Raw genomic sequence first — 19,841 nt, 5'->3', positions numbered from 1 at the left:
ATGTGGTCAAGCTCAAGTGCTTTGAATGTACGTACTTGAGTTTTATATCAACATTAAGCTGTCTAGACCCCATGCCCAAACATTAAATTATGACAATAAAATCAAAATTTGTTAAACTTAGATAAACCAGTTATAGAGGGGGAAATGTTTGCAATTTCATTCCAATAATCCATTAATATATTATACAAAATATTATTCAATATTTAGCATATATATTCGGTTCACCACTAAAAAAACTATGATCCAATAAGATTTTAGTCTAATGGAAATGATAATTCTCAAAATTAAAATGAGCCCACCTATGTGTCAGCATATCATAACTAAATTAGTTAAGAGATGGGGCATGGATAGTAGGTATATGTGATTTCTTCAAGAAATAGTTTCTTTTTTTCTTAGAAAACAAGACAAAAAAATAAATAAAAATCGGTTAAAAAATGTCAAACACAATGGGATGTAGTCAAATGCAAACTCTAAATATTGTGCAAACTCTAAACTATGATCTAGACCGTTAAAAAGTGTCAACAGATGACAAAATAATAACAACAAAAAATGTCAACACAATGTCAACAGTTAATGTTATGTTGACATTGTCTTGACATTGTGTTGACACTATGTTGATATCAAAATCTGGAAATTTACATTGTGTTGAAATTGTGTTGAGGAGTTTGGAGTTTGTACAATATATAGAGTTTATATTTTATCACAATCCATACTATTTATAATATTATATAAATAAATACATATGTTATAAGCTTAACTGATGTTTAGTTACGTTAATCTTATGATCTAATCATTGGGTTGACAGTCTAACTAAAGAGTTAATTATTGTCAAAATTATCAAATTATAATTTACATGATAATTCAAAAATTAAAATATGGAGCATTTTATTTGTGTATATACGAGTATTTTTGTGTTTTAGTGATCCAGTATTAATAATCTACATTGTATTAAAATTAAGTAAATACTACTAGTATTCAATAGGCCAAGATAGGGGTGGCAAATCGTGAGTGTCGGGTCGTTATCGTGTCGACACGATAACGACACGAACACGATAACAACAAACACGAACACGACCCGTTAAGAAAACCTCAAACACGAACACGAACACGACACGAAACCCTCAGACACGAACACGACACGAACCCATTAATGACACGAACCAATTTGGGTCAACACGACACGATAACAACACGTACACGAGATGACATGATAACGACTCAATAACAACACGACCTGATAACGGTTAATCCTATTAAAAATGAAAATAATAAGAATTAATAATATTAAAATATTATTTGTTAACGGATAACACGAACACGACACGAACACGTATTGTTAACGGATAACACGAACCCGACACGAACACGACACGAACACGACACGAAATTTTCGTGTCCTTAACGGGTCGACCCGATAAGGACACGAACCCAATAAGCTATGACCCAAACCCATTATTTTCGTGTCGGGTCAAAAATTGACAGCCCTAGGCCAAGACATATCATTTACAAATAATTAACGAAAATGAAATTACATTAATTGCCATACAGACCAGGGCAAAATGAATGAACCGAGTGTGATGGTTATTGGTGAGTTTGAGAGAGACAACAAAACCATATAATAAATTAAAAATAGATGATTAGTAGTATAATACTATAATTAATTGTGACGTCAATCACAACCAACTACAAAGACATCTTATTATTTTTAATGGTAGATGTATAACATATTAAAAATTATTGTCAATTTACCTTGAAGGGAAGAAATCAAGTGGATGGTGGATCTTGTTAATTGGAAGGCCACTATTGCTTGTGATTGTTATTTTATGTTTTTCTATATGTGACAAATAATATTTTTTTTATCTTTGCTAACCAAAACTAGCCTTAAAGAAAGTTTTGTGCTTTTTTGGTATATGTGTTAGTGTCATGTCCACTACCCATGTTTGAACTATTTAATCAGTATCTTCTTATTTTTTTGTGATATTATTTTGCAAATTATTTGTTAATTCCATTGATATTTGATTTTTGAAAGCATTGCAATGGCTATGAGGTCTAAGTTAGGGTTATGATAACTTTAAATTGTTGAAGTAGTTCATTTCATATCCTAATTAGTTGACATTGCCAAACTTGTTGAAGCCAGCTAAGCAATGTATATATAAGTAAAACTAGGCACATTATGTATGTATCGATATATACACATAAATAAATACTCCTTTCCCATTCTCTCCACCAAGCTTATAACATAACACTCATTTGTAAGATATACTTTGTGAATAGATACAAAAGTAACATTTATTATTTTATTTTATAATCATATAAACGCTAAAAGTAAATACGTGGAGAGAAATATGTATCGAATCATGATGCGATTCAAGTAGAATTGAATCCAACCTCTATATTATATTAATAAGAGGTACGCATTCCACACACATGGCATCTAGTTATTGTGGAGCAGGCGTGCTGTCAATTTCTAATTTTTTTTAGTAATATAAAATGGTTTAAAATATACGCATGATCATAATTTGGGATTTACTTTAATGATAATAAACTTAAAATTACATTTCAAGTAGTTTTTTTTTTATCGATTGGGTAGTTTGAATCTTGACAACTTCAATAAAAATGTAGATTAGCACCATTTGCCTTATTTAAAAAAAATTAATATCCAAATTGTACCTATGATTCAATTATGCTTATAAACTCTCATAAAGCTAAACTCCACCTTCACTGAATATTACAATTATTTTATTGCATCACATGTGGTATTTATGTGTCTATGTGCGCATTTTGTTAATAAAATAGATTAGAGAAATTAATGATATAGTACTATAGTTTTCAAGATTAGATGGGGTATATTTGCAATTAAAACAAAATAGAGTGGTAGTTTTGTGCAGAAGTTGGTGAGTGAGTGTCTGAGTCAGACCAACGATCAAGTCGGTTGTTCCTGTCGGTGGAGCTCTCTTTCTCTCTCTGTCTATTCTATATAGTGGAAAAGGAAATTAAGCAGTTCAAGCCAATGTTTTGATTGGAAAATTTCAAAGAACAATTATTTTTGCTTTAAATATGGGGATAGTGTTCCACATTATTATTAAGTCTTATGATGAATGTGAAAGAAGAACAACATATTTAAATCATATATTATCACTATAAAAATAGTCGGTTATTTTTTCATATTGTAAATTAAACTACCTTATTTCGATTACGATTTCAATTTTGGTTTGACTCAGAATTGTGGTCACTATTTAAAACGACGTCCAAAATTTAAGTTATAACTAAACGCATCTAATTCGATTATGATTTCAATTTTAATTCGACTCGTGGTCACTGTTTCTGAACCATTGACCACGGTCCGATTTTGATTCGAAATGATGGTTCGGGAATCACGTGGTGCATATTATTGTTGTAGACTTGTTGTATTACTATTTTTCACTCGAGGCCCATTTAAATGCCCAATTTTGGGATCAAAATACGAAGGTGAAATTGTATTTCAATATGGGCTAATTTTTGGGCTATGCCTAGCAGTAGTATTTACAAAAGCCCCTTTTGAAGTAATGCTGTGAGGATATCTACAAAAATATGTATAATTAGAAATAAAACATAATTAATAGTTTTATAAGTGACTTATATCTAACGCGTGTATAAACTTAAAGCTTAACTACTCCAAAACTTTAATACTCTCTCCGTCCGCCATTAGGAGTCTCATTTCTTGGCGGCACGAGTTTTAAGAAGTGTTAAGAAAAGTGATTGGGAAAAAAGTTAGTGGAATATGAGGTCCCACTTGTATATATTTAGTTTTAAATGAAATGTGAGTGAAATGAGTTAGTGGAAGGTGGGACTCTATTACCATTTATGGTAAAAGTGAATCGGGACTCCTATTCGCGGACGGACTAAAATAAAAAACGGGATTCCTATTCGCGGACGGAGGGAGTATTTATCTACAAACATATTTTAAACTCTTGTTTTTATCACTAGAAAGGAGTATAAAATTTGTTGAATTTATACCGAGTTGAAGACTTGAAGTGAGACATATATCGAGAGAATGGACGATGACATAGTTGAATTTCCTTGCCAAATCAATGAGATGAGACGAGAAAACAGGGAGAGGGAATTAATTGGATGATGGTATATTCGAGGCCATTGCAACAATTTACTATACGCAAAAGAAGCCAAAAAAACAAACCAATTCTCATATAACAGCCAAACCTACGCTACTCAGTCATCACCATTAATTTTATTCAATTCTTTTTCTGCATATAATCCTACTCATCTTGGCTCCAATGATGCCACAACTCAGCACTATCAAACCTTCTGCAATTTCTACTTACCTCTGTTTCTTCAAATAAACCCGTGTTTTCAGTTTCTAACACAATTCACCAAGATTCTCCACCTCCCAATTCTTACTTCGCCAAAGGTAGCATCTTTCTTTTTCCCTCTCTCTCTTTCGATTGAAGGTAGTTTTGTTGAAGAATTGGGTTTTATTGTAATTCAAAACTCTATATTTTTGCCTGAGTTTGGTTTTTCGAAACTGGCCCTTCTCAATTTCAATCAAATTAGAGGTGAAATTACCAATTATTGAGATTGCCTTTTGTTTTTTTAGCTAAACTGAGGCCTTTTTTTGTTGAGTTCGTTTAAGCCTGGTGCTGTTTGTGATGCATCTACCTACAATTCTGTGTTGTGGGCAAATTATTTAAGGAAAAATGTGTTTTCGAATGGATGGGACTAGTTTATGTTTCATGCTTGTATTACATCTTTTCAAATGTTAGAATTTGTTTGGATTTCTTTGCTGCTTAAGAATGATGTTTGAGATTTTTAAGGTAACCATTCTAGTTTAGCAAAGATTTTTTTTATTTATGTTTACATATATATTGAAATATGGATTTCTTGGATATGAATAATGGATGCTTACTCAACATGAGAAATGCCATAATTTTTTGTGAAAAGTTGCAGTTGAAATTAGTGGGAAGGGAATATTCAATTCCATTCTAGTATAGGAAAGTGTCTTTGTATTTCTGATGATTTCATATGTATAAAAAGTCTGGCTTTCTTGATATGGATAATGTATGATTACTCAACATGAGAAATTCCCTAAATTTTTTGACAAATTGCAGTTGCTGTTGAATTGTGATTGAAATTAGTCAGAAGGGAATCAAAGAATCTTCGATTCGAAAGATGTCACAATTCGGACATGTTTCTGCGGTCAACTTGAGCAGGCAGTGTAACATGTGCACTGTCTTTAGCCCGCAGCACGGCAGCTCTATTGGGAACGGCATATCCTTTGCAGTTAGTGATGCCATGGGCCACAAGCTGAGGATGCCAACTACCCATGCTTTTTCAAAGAGATCTAACAGGAACGTGCATCCTTTGAAAGTATGCTGAATTTTAAATCTTAAATTAGTTTCGAGTAGATGAGTGTTTGATCTGATGCTAATATTTGTTAAATAGGTTGTTTGCATTGATTATCCGAGACCTGAGCTCGAAAATACAGTTAACTTTTTAGATGCTGCTCGTTTATCCTCATCATTTCGCACATCTCCTCGTCCAAGCAAGCCGTTGGAAATTGTGATTGCCGGTTCAGGTAAGAATATCGACTGTTCATATTTTAGCTTGAATCTCGATTCTCTACCGGATAGCATAACTAGTTCTCGTTTTTATAGCATCATTTGTTGCTTGATATTATCTTGCAAAGTTATTGTTGTTGGCTTAAATGTGTACTGTTGGATTCATATAGGTCTGGCTGGTTTGTCAACTGCAAAGTATTTGGCAGATGCCGGCCATAAGCCAATATTGTTGGAAGCGAGGGATGTTCTCGGTGGAAAGGTTGGCATTCCGTTTTTGCTCATTGTTTCTTCTTTTTTGAATTTTGCCTTGTGATTTATCGTACTTCTTTTCACCCAGGTGGCTGCGTGGAAAGATGAGGACGGAGATTGGTACGAGACTGGCCTTCACATATTCTGTAAGTTCAATATCTCTTCTCCAATTCTGAAATTCAGTGATGGCAACTGTAATTGTGTTTTACTCCGTTCTATTTAAACTGCCTAAAATCATTTTTCGAGATCATGTGCACTATATGACTCACCTATTGTTGTTTGTTTTTGTATTAGTTGGGGCGTACCCAAATATACAGAACTTGTTTGGTGAGCTCGGTATTAATGATCGGTTGCAATGGAAAGAACACTCTATGATATTTGCGATGCCAAACAAGCCAGGAGAGTTCAGCAGATTTGATTTCCCCGAAATCTTACCTGCACCTTTCAACGGTGAGCTAGAAACGTACTTTACCAGACAACAAGGCTTATATAATTCTCCATTGAAAGTCGTTACTTTGCATCATCTGTAGGTATTTTGGCAATCTTGAAGAACAATGAAATGCTTACATGGGAGGAGAAAGTCAAGTTTGCCATTGGGCTTTTACCAGCTATAGCCGGGGGACAATCTTATGTTGAGGCGCAAGATGGAATAACCGTTACAGACTGGATGAAAAAGCAAGTACGTGCTTCTTTTCTTCGTCAAGGGATGCAAGTTATCCATTATTAGAGTGATTAGTTAAACATAATCAGTTTTACTGTTAGCGACTCATTATCCTAATCTTTCTCAGGGCGTACCGGAGAGGATAACCGACGAAGTGTTCATTGCCATGTCGAAGGCACTGAACTTCATTAACCCCGATGAGCTTTCGATGCAGTGTATTTTGATTGCATTGAACAGATTTCTACAGGTAGATTTTGGATTTAGCTTGAATTCGGATGAACTCGTATGCTTTGACGATTCTGTATTTATGTTCACAATAATTTATAGTACTAGAATTTGGGAATTTGGTTTTTATTCATTTTTGTGAATACAACAGGAGAAGAACGGCTCAAAGATGGCTTTTCTGGATGGTAATCCGCCAGAAAGACTTTGTATGCCTATTGCCGAACATATTCAATCGCTGGGAGGCGAAGTCCGTCTGAACTCAAGAATACAAAAGATCGATTTAAATGAAGACGGGAGTGTCAAAAGCTTCATACTGACTAATGGTGATGTGATTAAAGGTGATGCATATGTCTTTGCAACACCAGGTAGAGTCTTCACTATTCTCATGTAGCTTAAGTCGGATCTCTTTCGAATATCTTTTGATTTATCATTGTCTTCTCAGTTGATATCCTAAAGCTTCTTCTGCCCGAAGAGTGGAGAGATATCCCATACTTCAAAAAGTTGGATAAATTAGTCGGAGTTCCAGTTATAAATGTTCACATATGGTGGGTTTTTTTATATCTTCTTCCACATTATTTGGCGATTACTTTCTTTAAATGTGACTGGTTACGAAAAATTGATACAAATTTGATTTTATTCAGGTTCGACCGGAAACTGAAGAACACATATGATCATCTACTCTTCAGCAGGTTTTCTTCCGTCATTCTGTTTCATCATTGTATTTTATGATTCCATGTGCCATACAAGTGATGATGATTTAACATCTTGACATAGTAAAACTTTGTTTGTATTTCCTCACGAAACCTCTGTTGAGCTTCTTCGTTTGCATTTCCCCCTGCAGGAGCCCGCTCCTCAGTGTCTATGCTGACATGTCCGTAGCTTGTAAGGTATATCATGCCATAATCACGCCCCTCATTCGAATTGCTTACCAAACTAAGGCAGCTTCATTGTTCTTGATGCCGTAAATAATTACCACTAAAATTTTCTGAATTGTTTCACACACAAAAAAATCTTCAGGAATATTACGATCCGAATAAATCCATGTTGGAGCTGGTTTTCGCCCCTGCAGAAGAATGGATCTCCCGCAGCGATGAGGAAATCATCGAGGCCACAATGAAGGAACTCGCGAAGCTGTTCCCCGACGAGATCTCTGCTGATCAGAGCAAAGCGAAAATTTTGAAGTACCACGTTGTCAAAACCCCACGGTAAGAAAAATGAATCTCGACTTGTAGTAGTAGTAGTTGTTTGATCACGTACATAAAAATTCCAACCGACTTTCTTTCTTAGGTCTGTGTATAAAACTGTACCTGGCACGGAGCCTTGTCGTCCCCTGCAAAAATCTCCGATTGAAGGGTTCTATCTAGCCGGTGACTACACGAAGCAGAAATACTTGGCTTCGATGGAAGGTGCTGTCCTATCAGGAAAGCTTTGTGCTCAGTCAATTGTAAAGGTGATTTCTTCAACTGCAGTTCATGTTTTTGATCGAACAGTTCTTACACATTTGAGCTAAGAATTTTGAAGATTTTGATTTCTTGCATCAATTTATCTTTTTTTGGCTCTTTTCACAGGATTGTGAATTGCTGTCTGAGAGAGCGCAGAAAATGGTGGCAGAGGCAAGCTTAGTCTAAGCTAGATTCTTTAAAAAAAGAAAAAGAAGAAATTAAATGCTGTAAGAAACATTTTAAAAAAGTGTAGAAATAGAGGATAATACATTGTTCCAGCTTCTGAAACTGGTTTTTGATGATTGATTGAGTTGAAAATCGACAACTAATTATAGTATCTCTTTATTTAAGCATAAGTCTAGATAAATTGAAAATATCCATTTAAATGATTAATTTTTAGGAAACTGAAGAAGTTGCGACTCTGACCGGTTTCATTCTTTTTACATTGGATACTTTTAACAATATGAAAAATTTTCAAATGAAAATTAAAAGTTTATAAAGTCAAATGATGGGGAAAAGAAGAAGTACCCTAAATATTTATTTTATTGAAAAGATTAAGGTGGTTGCTGCTTTGTGCCAACACAAACTACTCAACTCTCAAGATTAAGGTACATTGCATCACAAAAGGAGATTCTGATACTAATTTTTAATAGTAAAAGGAATGTTCCTCCAAATTAATGAGTGTACGATTTCATGCCCTCGTATTTTTTAAGAAGGCGCCAAATTCTACTCCATCTTTTTATGATTTTCTTAAACTTATGAAATTACTACTACAATTTACCTCTTATTTAAGTAAAAAAAACTTCTCATTTCGTTGATTGTTCACTTAAGTAGTATTCTACATTATTTTAGCTGTTTCAAATTACTAGGAGTATTATGGAATGAGAATTTGTTCAACAAATGTAGATTGATTCTGTACTTAATACTTCAATTGGGAAAAGGAACGAGAATTTGCTTAACAAATGTACATTGATTGTGTAATTAATACTTCAATTGCCACCATAATTAAGTTAATAGTAACTTTCCTCCTCGGATTATGCGTAACTTTGAGTTGTTTCATGCTGCAATTTTGTTAGATTTCGATAAAGGAAGATTCAAAGTAAACACTCCAATAAAATACATTTATATTTACAGCATTTCTTGTTCATTTCCTACCTTTGAACATGCTTTTAGTCTGTTCAATTAAAATAATTGGAATTTTTTGTAATACTATCATAATACTAGTCTCAAGGAGAACACACACAACATGACAATAATCTTAAGCTATGACTTACAGTAAAAACTAACAATTTTTAATTTCAAAAAAAAATGATCATGATTAGCATAACTACAGCTGTACTATCTTAAGATCATGGTCTCCATCTCTATATTTTATTAACAATCTAGTAATTCTATTTAATGATGCTAATTTAAATCATGATCTGAGTAAATATAATTTAGGGAAAATTGCCAAAAAAAAACCCATTGAATTTGGTCAATGTTTTTTTTATGAATTATGCAACTTTAAAAAATAGCTGATTATACCATAACTCTGATAATTTTTCTAATTGTCTTATGGCAAAAAAATCCAGCACTCTACATACATGTTTTCATTTTTTGATGAATAGTAGTACTCTGTCTTTCGTAATTTTTGTTGCAATGTAAGTCTATCTTTGAACACTTTAATAATAATTGCTCAAAAATGAACTATACATAAAAAAAAACTGAATACATTATGACGTCGGTTTTTTTGGCTATAAGGCAACTGAGAAAATTGTCATAATAATATGATCATCGATTTTTTGATGTGTTATAGAATTGATCAGAAATTAACTAAATTTAATAGTTTTCCGATAATTTATTGAAAGTTAAGTTAAAAATACATGAAGCCCTATAATCTGTTTTGAGATGCATGCAAAATAAAAAAAATATATCAAGCTAAAATTTATTCAAAATGAACCCACAAAAATCTGTGTCTGCGTAGGCCATTTAACTTGTCGGCTGCTCGATACACTATTCCCACAATCACGCCTTCTTGCTTTGTCTTCATCTAAACAACTCTCCATTTTCGATACAAACTTTACCACTTTTCTAACCCAACACACCTCATTATTCCAACCATCTCTTCAATTCCAATCCACCGCTATTTCTTTACTCCATATTCTATGCTAGTTTAGTGTTTTTTTAATTCGTCTCATTGATAAATTAAATTGTGAAATTTTCATTATATTTTCAAAATTCTTTCAATGTTAAAATGAGGTTTCTCGTGACCATCGCTGCACGAAGGAATTTTTATATGTTTTCCCAGATCAAATTATTCGAATATTGTGTAAATTATTGTGCTAAAGCTTCTAATAATATTCTGAATCAACTAAAAACTGGAGTAGTATTTATAGAAGAAAATATATACTAGAGTCCATGAAAACTCATCTGAAAAATTAGTTCGTTATGAAAGAGCCTATTTGGTGTATAAACCCATATCAGTTCCGTCACAACCGAGACGATCATAACAATTGACCTCCTTTAAGGCCAACATTCTCCTTGGTCCCGACTAGTTCTTTGCCAGGGCACCACTTTGAGTTCACGTTGGTCAAGACCACATTGGTCACATTTGGTTCTTTGTCAGGCCACCATTCAAATCGGCTTCCAAACGTACTCGTTGGTCATAGTTGATTCCTTTGCCAAACCACCATTCCGAGTTATTAGGCAAAACACCAATTTTTACAAACCAGTCAATAAAACGTATTTAAGAGAAATATATTTGAGATATAAACCCATGCATACTAGCTAATTGTCTTTACAATCAACAATATAGGACATAAATTCACCCAATCTTAGAATAATGAAAATATATTAAATCTATTTATTCAAATCATGCCAAATTCCCATGCAGATCCATCAAATTTGGAACCTGTCCACGTACATTCCTACCATCCAACAACAAGTCAACTTCTTGATCATATAAATATCACAACCCTTTTGCCATTTTCCCTCAAGGGTCCAGCTTCACAAATCTTGTGAGCTTTTTTCCCCCAAAAATATTGAAAAACTTTTCACGTTAATTCCCAATTCTAAATCTCTCCTCACCCCCCCCCCCCCCAAAAAAAAAAACAAAAACAAAAAACTTGAAGAAATGGCTGAAGTGCAATTCAAGAGAATTTCCTCTTCAAAGAGCTTCACAAGAAAGTGTGTTTCTTTAGTGAAGAAACAAAGAGCAAGAATTTACATTCTCCGCCGCTGCGCCACCATGCTTCTATGTTGGTACATTCAAGGCGATGAATAACCAAAAAAATAAAGAAATAAAAACCCTCTTTTCTATCACTTTCTATATATCTATCTATCTCTCCAAAATATGATCAAATCCTACCTATATCAATATGTTATGCCACTTCTTCAAATCCCAACAAGAGCTTGGTTTTAGCTCAAGAAAATTGCTTATTAGCAAGACTATAGGAAGCCCAAATTGTTTCACCATCATCTTCCTCTTCTTCTTCTTTTTTTTTAGTTTTATTTTGCAAATTTACTCTCCTTAGGAAAATCCCATAATTTTTTTACCTAAATGGTGGAATCCCATTTGAGGTTTTTTTGGGAAAATTGGAGAGCAAATTAGCAAGTTTTTACAGCAATTTGGGCTTCTTGAAGAACTAATGATGCAGAAATTGAAGGGGAATGTATGATTTGGCATGCAAAATGGAGAATGCAAATGGTGCTGATATTGTATGAGGTCATATATATGTATGTAATAAAGTGGAAGGTGTAACTAGTTTTGTAACATATTTATATTTGACATATGTTTTGAGTTTTATTACAAGAATAAAAAAGCGTTCAGAAGAAACGAACTGGATTTTAAAAGAAAAATGATTAATGTCTCATATGATATTTCATCAAATGAATAAACTCTTTCTAGAAAAAGAGAATCAAAACTCAACAGTACTAAATTTCTTGGGAAATATAATACCGTTTCACTGGGCCTATACTCACAAAAAATAAATTGGGCCTATAGAAGTTAAATTTCCAAATAAAAACGCTGAGATAGTTACATCGCTTTCATTATCTTTAGGCTTCAGTAACTATCAATCTTGTTTATCACATAAAGCTGAAATGGCGTATTTTCCCTCCACCTTTTGGAAGCAATGGATTTAATCTTACAGAGAGGATTTGAGGGTATTGCTTCACTTTCCCTTCCCTTTTTACTCCGTGATTTTTGCTGCTATTCTTCACTTTTTCCATCAACTCAACCTGCTTGTGAAAATACCTGAACGAGAAACTGGAGCTAAAGTTTTTCTATTTAGCTGGAGATTCACCTCCCCTAAGTTTCAAGGAAATCAGTATAAAATAAGTTTTCCTTTTCTTTACATTTTCAGCCTAGCAAGCATTGATGTAAGAAAAAATCACACAATCTTAAGAAAATTTGTGTCTTTTTGGAGGGTGTTTACATGTTTATAGAAAAAAAATCATACTACTACTTTTTATCCTTTAAAATCATGGATTCTTGTTGATAACTGAACTTAGTTATTATGGTGTACTAGGAAAAATTTCAGTAGTGAATAAGTTACTGGGAGTATCTCTAAATTAATGTAACTTAGATGCATTATTTATGCTTTATTAATTGTGACTTCCTTCACTAAAACTGGTGAGAAGCTTGCAACAATAAAGATGAATATAGATTAGCTCTAATTTGATCATATGGATCACACCATTATTATCTCAAGATGTGTTAGTTAGATGCCCTTTGAGTTTTGGAATATGCTGGTAAAAAGGTTGTGGGGGTTTCAACTTTGAAGGTGATGAATTATGTTTTAAGTTTTCCACATTTTGTTCCTTCATATTGGGTTAACATAGAAAAGGAGACTAGTGTTAACTATGAAGTCTTTATCAATCACAACACACTACACCACTTTAACTCTGTGGCCATTATCCTTAGTGGGATTTGATTCTGTTGAATTGATTTGATTCTAGTCGACTTAAAAAAGAAATGTCGATAATTGCTGATCTAAAAGAATGATTTATCTGACAAAGTGCGGTGATTTTTTGCCTTAATGGCCACAAAGACATTTCCATCCTTATAACTAAGCCTATATTTCATTTTCTGGTGAAAGCTTAACTGAAAATCTTGTTTTGCAAGAGAATTATTATTTTCATTTGTTCATGAGAAACTACATTTAGCTCTACCTATCAAACTGTTCAATACATGACTTTCCATGGATGCAAAATATCTATTTACAACATGAAAATACTTACATTACATCAAAATCTGAATGGAGGAAAAATTCCTATGAACATGACTTTTTCGATTTATGTTGGCATTGACAGCAAACTCTTAGTTCTGTATTTACGAGTTCTTCACCTTATGCAGTCTGTCTGTTGGATCCTACATCTTTCAGCCAATCAACGATTTCTTTTATAGTCGGCCTCTTGAACGGATTGTGGTTGACACACATACAAGCAACATCAAGCACTTGCAGCATCTCTTCCTCAAAGCCTTTCCCTCTCAGGAGAGGGTCGAAGATTTCCTCTTGCCTTCCCTCGCTCCTCATTTGATGCACCCAGACAACTAATTCTCTAGACATCTTTGACTTGAACAGCTCAACAGGTCTCTTCCCAGTTAGCAGCTCGAGCATTACGACTCCAAAGCTATAGACATCCCCTCTAAAGGTCGCTATCCACGACTGGCTGTATTCGGGTGGAATGTAGCCGAGGGTGCCAACCAGCTCCGTGGTAACATGAGTACGATAAGGAAGAATCAACCTTGCTAGGCCGAAATCAGCTACATGTGGTACAAAGTTTTGATCGAGGAGGATGTTACTGGACTTGAGGTCACGGTGCACGATGTGCGGTTCACATATTTGGTGCATGTAAGCCACCCCACAGCTCGTGCCTTGAGCAATCTTGAGACGAATTGGCCAGCTAAGCTGAGATGCTCCATCGGGCTTCTCGTGCAGCCAGTAGTCGAGGCTCCCGTTCTCCATGTAAGAGTATATCAGCAGCCTGAAGCCGTCGTGCACGCAGTAACCCTGCAGAGTGACTAAGTTCTTGTGTTGGGCTGTGGATAAGGCTTCCACTTCTGCTTTGAATTCCTTATCCATCAACCCCATGTCTCCCGAGAGCTTCTTGATCGCAAGCTTTGTGCCGTTGTTAAGAGTTGCTTTGTACACCAACCCGAAACCCCCACAGCCAATGATATTCGACTGGTTGAAGTTGTCCGTGGCCTTCAGCATATCGAGTATAGTGAGATCCTCCACTCTGCTATTGTCGTTCCTGAACAGTATAACAAGGCTGGTGTCCCTTGCTACCTCAGGGAACACCCCCGAGGAGTTGAAGGACATCGTATCGAGATCCTTCTCATCACCATTGCCTACTTGTAGGACTCTCCTCTTTGAAAAGATGCAGTAAAGAAGTAGAATCATGGTGAAGATACTCGAAGAGATCACAAGCGTGAGTATGATAGTTTTCTTCCCATTTCCTCTCCTTTCCCCCAAGGGTGCCGTGCTGCCTGACTCGTTGTTAGTGCACGGCCGCTGCAGGACGCGCCCACACAGCCGCAGATTCCCCTCAAAGCTCGTGTTTGGGAACGTGTCAAACTGGCCTCCAGTAGGTATTGCTCCTTCAAGATCATTGTGTGCAACGCTGAAAAACGACAGGAAATGTAGATTCTGCAGCGATGGCGGGATTTGGCCCGAGAGGTGATTTCCGGACAAGTCCAGCTTCTCCAAGTTAGTGAGACTAGATATTGTATCAGGAATGTTACCGGAGAAGTTGTTGTAGCTAAGATCAAGGGCTATGATGAACTTCAACTGACCAATCTCAACCGGGATGGTGCCACTGATGTTGTTATAATCAAGATACAATGCGGTTGGAAGGTTCGAGAGCTGACTATATTGCAGGTTGGAGGCGTTGTCCGGCCTCACAAACACAGGCAGCTCTAAGCTCGTGGTGTCGACTTGGTCGGGGTTCTTCTTCGATGCTAGCCGCTGCATTCGAGTAAGCTCCATCGGGAAGTATCCCGTTAACATATTATGCGACAAATCTAAGTAGAAAAGGTTCGGGAATGTCCCGAACCAGCCGGGAACAGGGCCCGTGAAGTTATTGAAAGACAAGTCGAGAACCTCGAGTTTAACCAGCCCCTTGAGCCACAAGGGGACAGGGCCGGTGAACCAGCAGCCCCCGAGAGCCAGGATTTGGAGTTCTTGAAACGCACCGGGGGCGATGAGGGCCTCGTCCCCCGGCATTGCTTCATCATAGAAGTTCTTTGAGAGGGTCAATGTGGTGAGATTCTTGCACCCCGTGAGAATCTTCATTGCAGTTGTCATGTTTGTTAAGGTGTTGTTGGAGAGAGATAGGAATGAGAGCGACTGCAGAGACGCTATCTCGGGCGGTATCTCTCCGGTGAGCTTGTTCGTGGCGAGGCGGATTGCGGTGAGCATCTTGCAAGAGAAAAGGGTTGTTGGTAAGGCGCCACTGAAGTTGTTGTTGCCGAGATCAACTGATCGGAGGCGGGTGAAGCTGGAGAAGTCGAACGAGGAAAGCTCGCCTTCGAGGTGATTCACCCACAAATTCAAGGTTTTGATGGATGTGCAGTTTGTTAGAGAGGGTGGGATTGTGCCAGTGAGCTTGTTTATGTGGAGGTGCAGCTCTTCCAATTCGGACAGTTTTCCGATGTCACGTGGGATGGGTCCGGTGAAGCCGTTGCCGTACAAGGCGAGGACTTTAAGGTGGTTAAGATTGAGAATCCTCTGATCGATTGGTCCTGAGAGCTGGTTGCCAGGAAAGGACAATTCCTGCAGTTCCCGGAGATCATAAATATCTCCGGGAATCTGGTCTGAGAGGAGGTTAAATCCTCCCCTCAGGCTAAGAAGATTCTTGCACTGCCCGAATCCCGGACCGATCGGGCCAGTCATGTCGTTGTTGGTGAAGTCGAGGCGCGTGATCGAGGGGGCGAAGCCACAGATGAAGGCCGGGATTGTTCCGGTGAAGCTGTTATTGCTGATGTCGAAGTAGTCCATGTCCGGAACAGGCTGGAAGAAGGAAAGCTGCAATGTTCCATGAAAATGATTGCTTGAGAGATTGAATGTGTTGATCTGAGGTGGAAGTTTGTCGAGCTCCCCGGCGAGGCGGTTCCAGCTCAGATCAACGAGACGTAGGCGATCCAACGAGGCGAAGAATCCGTCGGGGAGAGGGCCGGATAGGGAGTTGTGGGAGAGGCTGAGGTGAGTTAGGGAGGTGAGGTTGGTTATGTAAGGGGAGATAGTCCCGGAGAGGCGGCGAGACGGGAGGTGGAGAGTGATGACGCGGGCGGAGGCGTCGCAGCCGATGCCCTCCCAGGTGCAGCAGTCATCGGAGATGGACCAAGTGAGGGGGGGAGAGGCTGTGATGGTGAGATTGAAGTAGGCGAGGGCGTCGCAGTCGGCTGCGTGGGAGGTGGAGACGAGGATGCGGATGAGGATGAGGATGAGTAGTAGCGGCAATGTGCGGCGGAGCTTGGGGAATGCAAAGAGCATGGCTGGTGTGACAAGAGGTGGTGGATTGAATTGGATTGGATTGGATTGGATTGGATGATGAGACTAATATTGGAGTTTGATCATTATGGGAATGGATGAGAAGGGGATGAACATAAGAAGAGGGTGATGATGATGCGTGGCGTGGGATTGATTATCCACCACTTTTCTTGATCCAAAGGGATACAATTGTCCATGGATAGAGAAGAAGAAAAGAAGAAGAAGAGAGAAATAGAGAAAGTGGGGTGATGTTGACATGGCCCAATATTATAAAGTTTGGCTCTAAATTATTATAAAGTTTGGGACGGCTGGCTGGCTGGCTGGCTGGTGGACTTTATTTATTAAGACTCGCCATAAATTAGTATTTGTTCGTCTCCCATTATATACCTCATAACCTATATTACTTTTTAAATTAGGAAAAATGTTTATATTATAGTTTTTCTATTATGTGTTATTTGTAAATACATATATTGGAATTGGGCATAATTGTGAATTAGAGAAGGCGTGTATTATACGTGGTTGAGGTCAAAAGTCCCATTCCACAGATGCTCTATCCACTTACTATAACATATAGTAGTAGTAGTAGTAGTATTATAATTTGGATGTATTACTTGAATCTTTATATGTATTTCTTGTTTATAAGGTTAATTGATTTATTAGACCTAGCTAGGGTATTTAATATCAATTTTTAACAATAATATTTGGTTAATATGAATTGAGATAGTAGGAGTAGTACATAAATATGATTCGAATAGATCATTTTAAGGATTTTGTATGCTATTTTTGGTATAGTGTAGTACACATAAATCAATCAAGAGTCACCATTCTTGAACATGTTTTTACATACTTTGGTGGATAAAAATAAAACTATTACATCTGCCACTTGCAATTTTGCAATACAGGGATATATTTTAGTGGGTATGACTTTAGCATATTTTAGTAAAGAAAGAGTTATCATGTACTCCATATAACTCATATATATACTCCAGTTTGCTGTCAAACTTAGAACGCAATATCAATTTTTTAAATATTTTTTCCAGTATATAATTATTTGGGAATTAGATTCTTGTGTTACTATTATAATATATTGGGTAATGGGTAGATGCACATGCCATGTCTTTATATATATAAGTATATCAAATTGGGTGTCGCACGTACAATTGGACATTTATTTGCTTCATTGACTAACCAAATAAATTATTTCTACCAAGTCTAAGAAAATGACATTTTTTTTCTTTCGAGTTTTTTATTTGGAAAAATAGTTATATTAGTAAATCGTATACTACTATTTTAAAAAATTTAAATTATACTATTACAATAAATATAATGATTTAACGGTAGATTTACAATTAATAAAATTTGTGAACATAAATCTAATTAATAAAGTGAAAACCACGTGAATACAACAGTGATTTATTTGAAGGCAAAATCATCACTCATTAAATATGATTGGAATTGTTGACCAAGAATTATAGGTAATACTAATAATATGTAGTATGTCTATTTCATGGAGAAAGTCTTGATCAAAAATACCTTTTGTCACTCTCTTGTATGTCAACAGATATTTACCATACCAACAATTTTGATTATATTTCACATAATATTTTAGTAGGTTGGAAAATTATTGGTCAGGTCATGAGAGTTGCAGAGACCACCTAATAAAATAATTTTAGATCCAATTTGGTATTATAAATTAACATTACAGCCCACAGTCAAAATTCAGCACCATATATGTCCAAATTATATAATGAAATTCAAGTCCAAGGAATAGTTGGTATAATTAACATATTGACCTTATAAAATTGAACATAGTTGTTCTTTTTTATTTGAGTTATATCATTATAGTTATATGAGTAGTATTTATAACTTGTACTACAAATGTTGTCATCAAAATCCTTTTTAAATGCCTAATAAATAAACAAATATATAATCATATAATGGTGTATAAAGAGGGGATCGATATGGCACTCACTATTTGTGAGCGTTATTGGCATTTAGGTAACATTTTTTTATTATACTTTTGAATTTGCTATGGAGGTCATTCAATTCATATATTACATAAAAAACAATATTCGATCTATTGATTTTCCATTTAACTTTGGAGATATGATTAAAAGAATAAATCGAACTTAGATTTTTATGTAGTAATTTACAAATTTTTATTTATTAAGATAAAAGAAGTAATACTAGGCCACTTTCATTTTGTTCTAAGTTCTTAATGCCAAAACTCACATAGAAATCAACCATATTTTGTCAATATGGTCATGTTATTACATGCAAAGTGTCCCAATTATCACATTATAACCATATATCAAATAGTAGTGGTATATTTTTTCCATCAAGAATAGTAGCTTATCAAAAGCACAAAATATAATCAACAGAACACATATATACGCGTGTGTGTGTGTGACAAATCCAACCCACTATGGATGTTGGTTAGTCCTTAGAGAGAGAGAGAGAGCATTATCATCTATAAGTGGATTTCCTTCACTAAGAAAATGATGAATTATTATTTATTATTCACCCTATCACTTCACCAGTCATTACCATGAAATGGTCGGCCAATATTGCACAAAATCCATTTAATTATTTTTTCTCTAAGTCAAACTATGAATTATGAATATATCTTCCATTTTCAACTATGGAATCACTGTTGGGAGGATTACAACAATTTATTCCAATATATCTTCAAAAGTAAACAGGAAATACACACCATCCACAAATTTTTTGAAATAATAGTATTTGTTTCCTGTTGAGAAAATATTTTAGGAACATTTTGGGCTCCACTTATTATCCTTTTCCAATGCTATTATTAGTAGTATTAATATAATAATTTAGTTTGATGTGATGAACAGAGTTTAATTTATATCTTGGAACTTCGGAATCTTGAACTGTTGAACACAATCACATTTTCTTAAGCATTATACTATTGAATAATTATAATACAAAATAAAATAATTTTCTAATTTTGATCTAATTTTTTCTTTGACCAACCTCATGATGTGAACCAATGTAGGAAATTGATAAAATAATTCAAAATTTGTTTTAGAGTTATGTAAAGATGATTTCTTGTGCATCCCAAATTGTTTAGTGTGAAACTCATCTCAATAGGCTAAGTGCCCACATCTCATTTGTTTACATGTATTTTTTTGGGCTCATCTTAAATAAATAAAGAAACCTTCAAAGATTTCATCCTCTATTTCATATAGCCTGTCACAGCACATTTGCTATGATCCAA

The 19,841-nt window shown here is 35.6% G+C and overlaps 2 protein-coding genes across 2 annotated transcripts; one reads left to right on the top strand and one right to left on the bottom strand.

Moving 5' to 3' along the window:
- Positions 1–4,156: 4,156 nt before the first annotated feature.
- On the top strand, positions 4,157–8,458 carry LOC121794128 (15-cis-phytoene desaturase, chloroplastic/chromoplastic-like). The gene is made up of 15 exons (XM_042192157.1): positions 4,157–4,405; positions 5,103–5,361; positions 5,437–5,569; positions 5,723–5,811; positions 5,890–5,947; positions 6,096–6,251; positions 6,332–6,480; positions 6,590–6,709; positions 6,839–7,052; positions 7,130–7,232; positions 7,329–7,376; positions 7,529–7,574; positions 7,705–7,892; positions 7,975–8,137; positions 8,256–8,458. Exons 2-15 carry the CDS (start codon positions 5,164–5,166, stop codon positions 8,313–8,315), a joined length of 1,725 nt encoding a protein of 574 aa, XP_042048091.1. The 5' UTR covers positions 4,157–4,405; positions 5,103–5,163; the 3' UTR covers positions 8,316–8,458.
- A 4,750-nt stretch (positions 8,459–13,208) lies between these two features.
- LOC121794126 (tyrosine-sulfated glycopeptide receptor 1-like) lies at positions 13,209–17,133 on the bottom strand. Its single transcript, XM_042192153.1, has one exon. The coding sequence runs from the start codon at positions 16,604–16,606 to the stop codon at positions 13,457–13,459; it is 3,150 nt and encodes a 1,049-aa protein (XP_042048087.1). The 5' UTR covers positions 16,607–17,133; the 3' UTR covers positions 13,209–13,456.
- Positions 17,134–19,841: the final 2,708 nt, after the last annotated feature.

The sequence above is a fragment of the Salvia splendens genome, chromosome 3 (assembly GCF_004379255.2).
Source record: "Salvia splendens isolate huo1 chromosome 3, SspV2, whole genome shotgun sequence".
Lineage (NCBI taxonomy): Eukaryota > Viridiplantae > Streptophyta > Magnoliopsida > Lamiales > Lamiaceae > Salvia > Salvia splendens.
The sequence above is the reverse complement of the archived record's forward strand: the minus strand, read 5'-3'. Positions and strand labels throughout refer to the sequence as shown.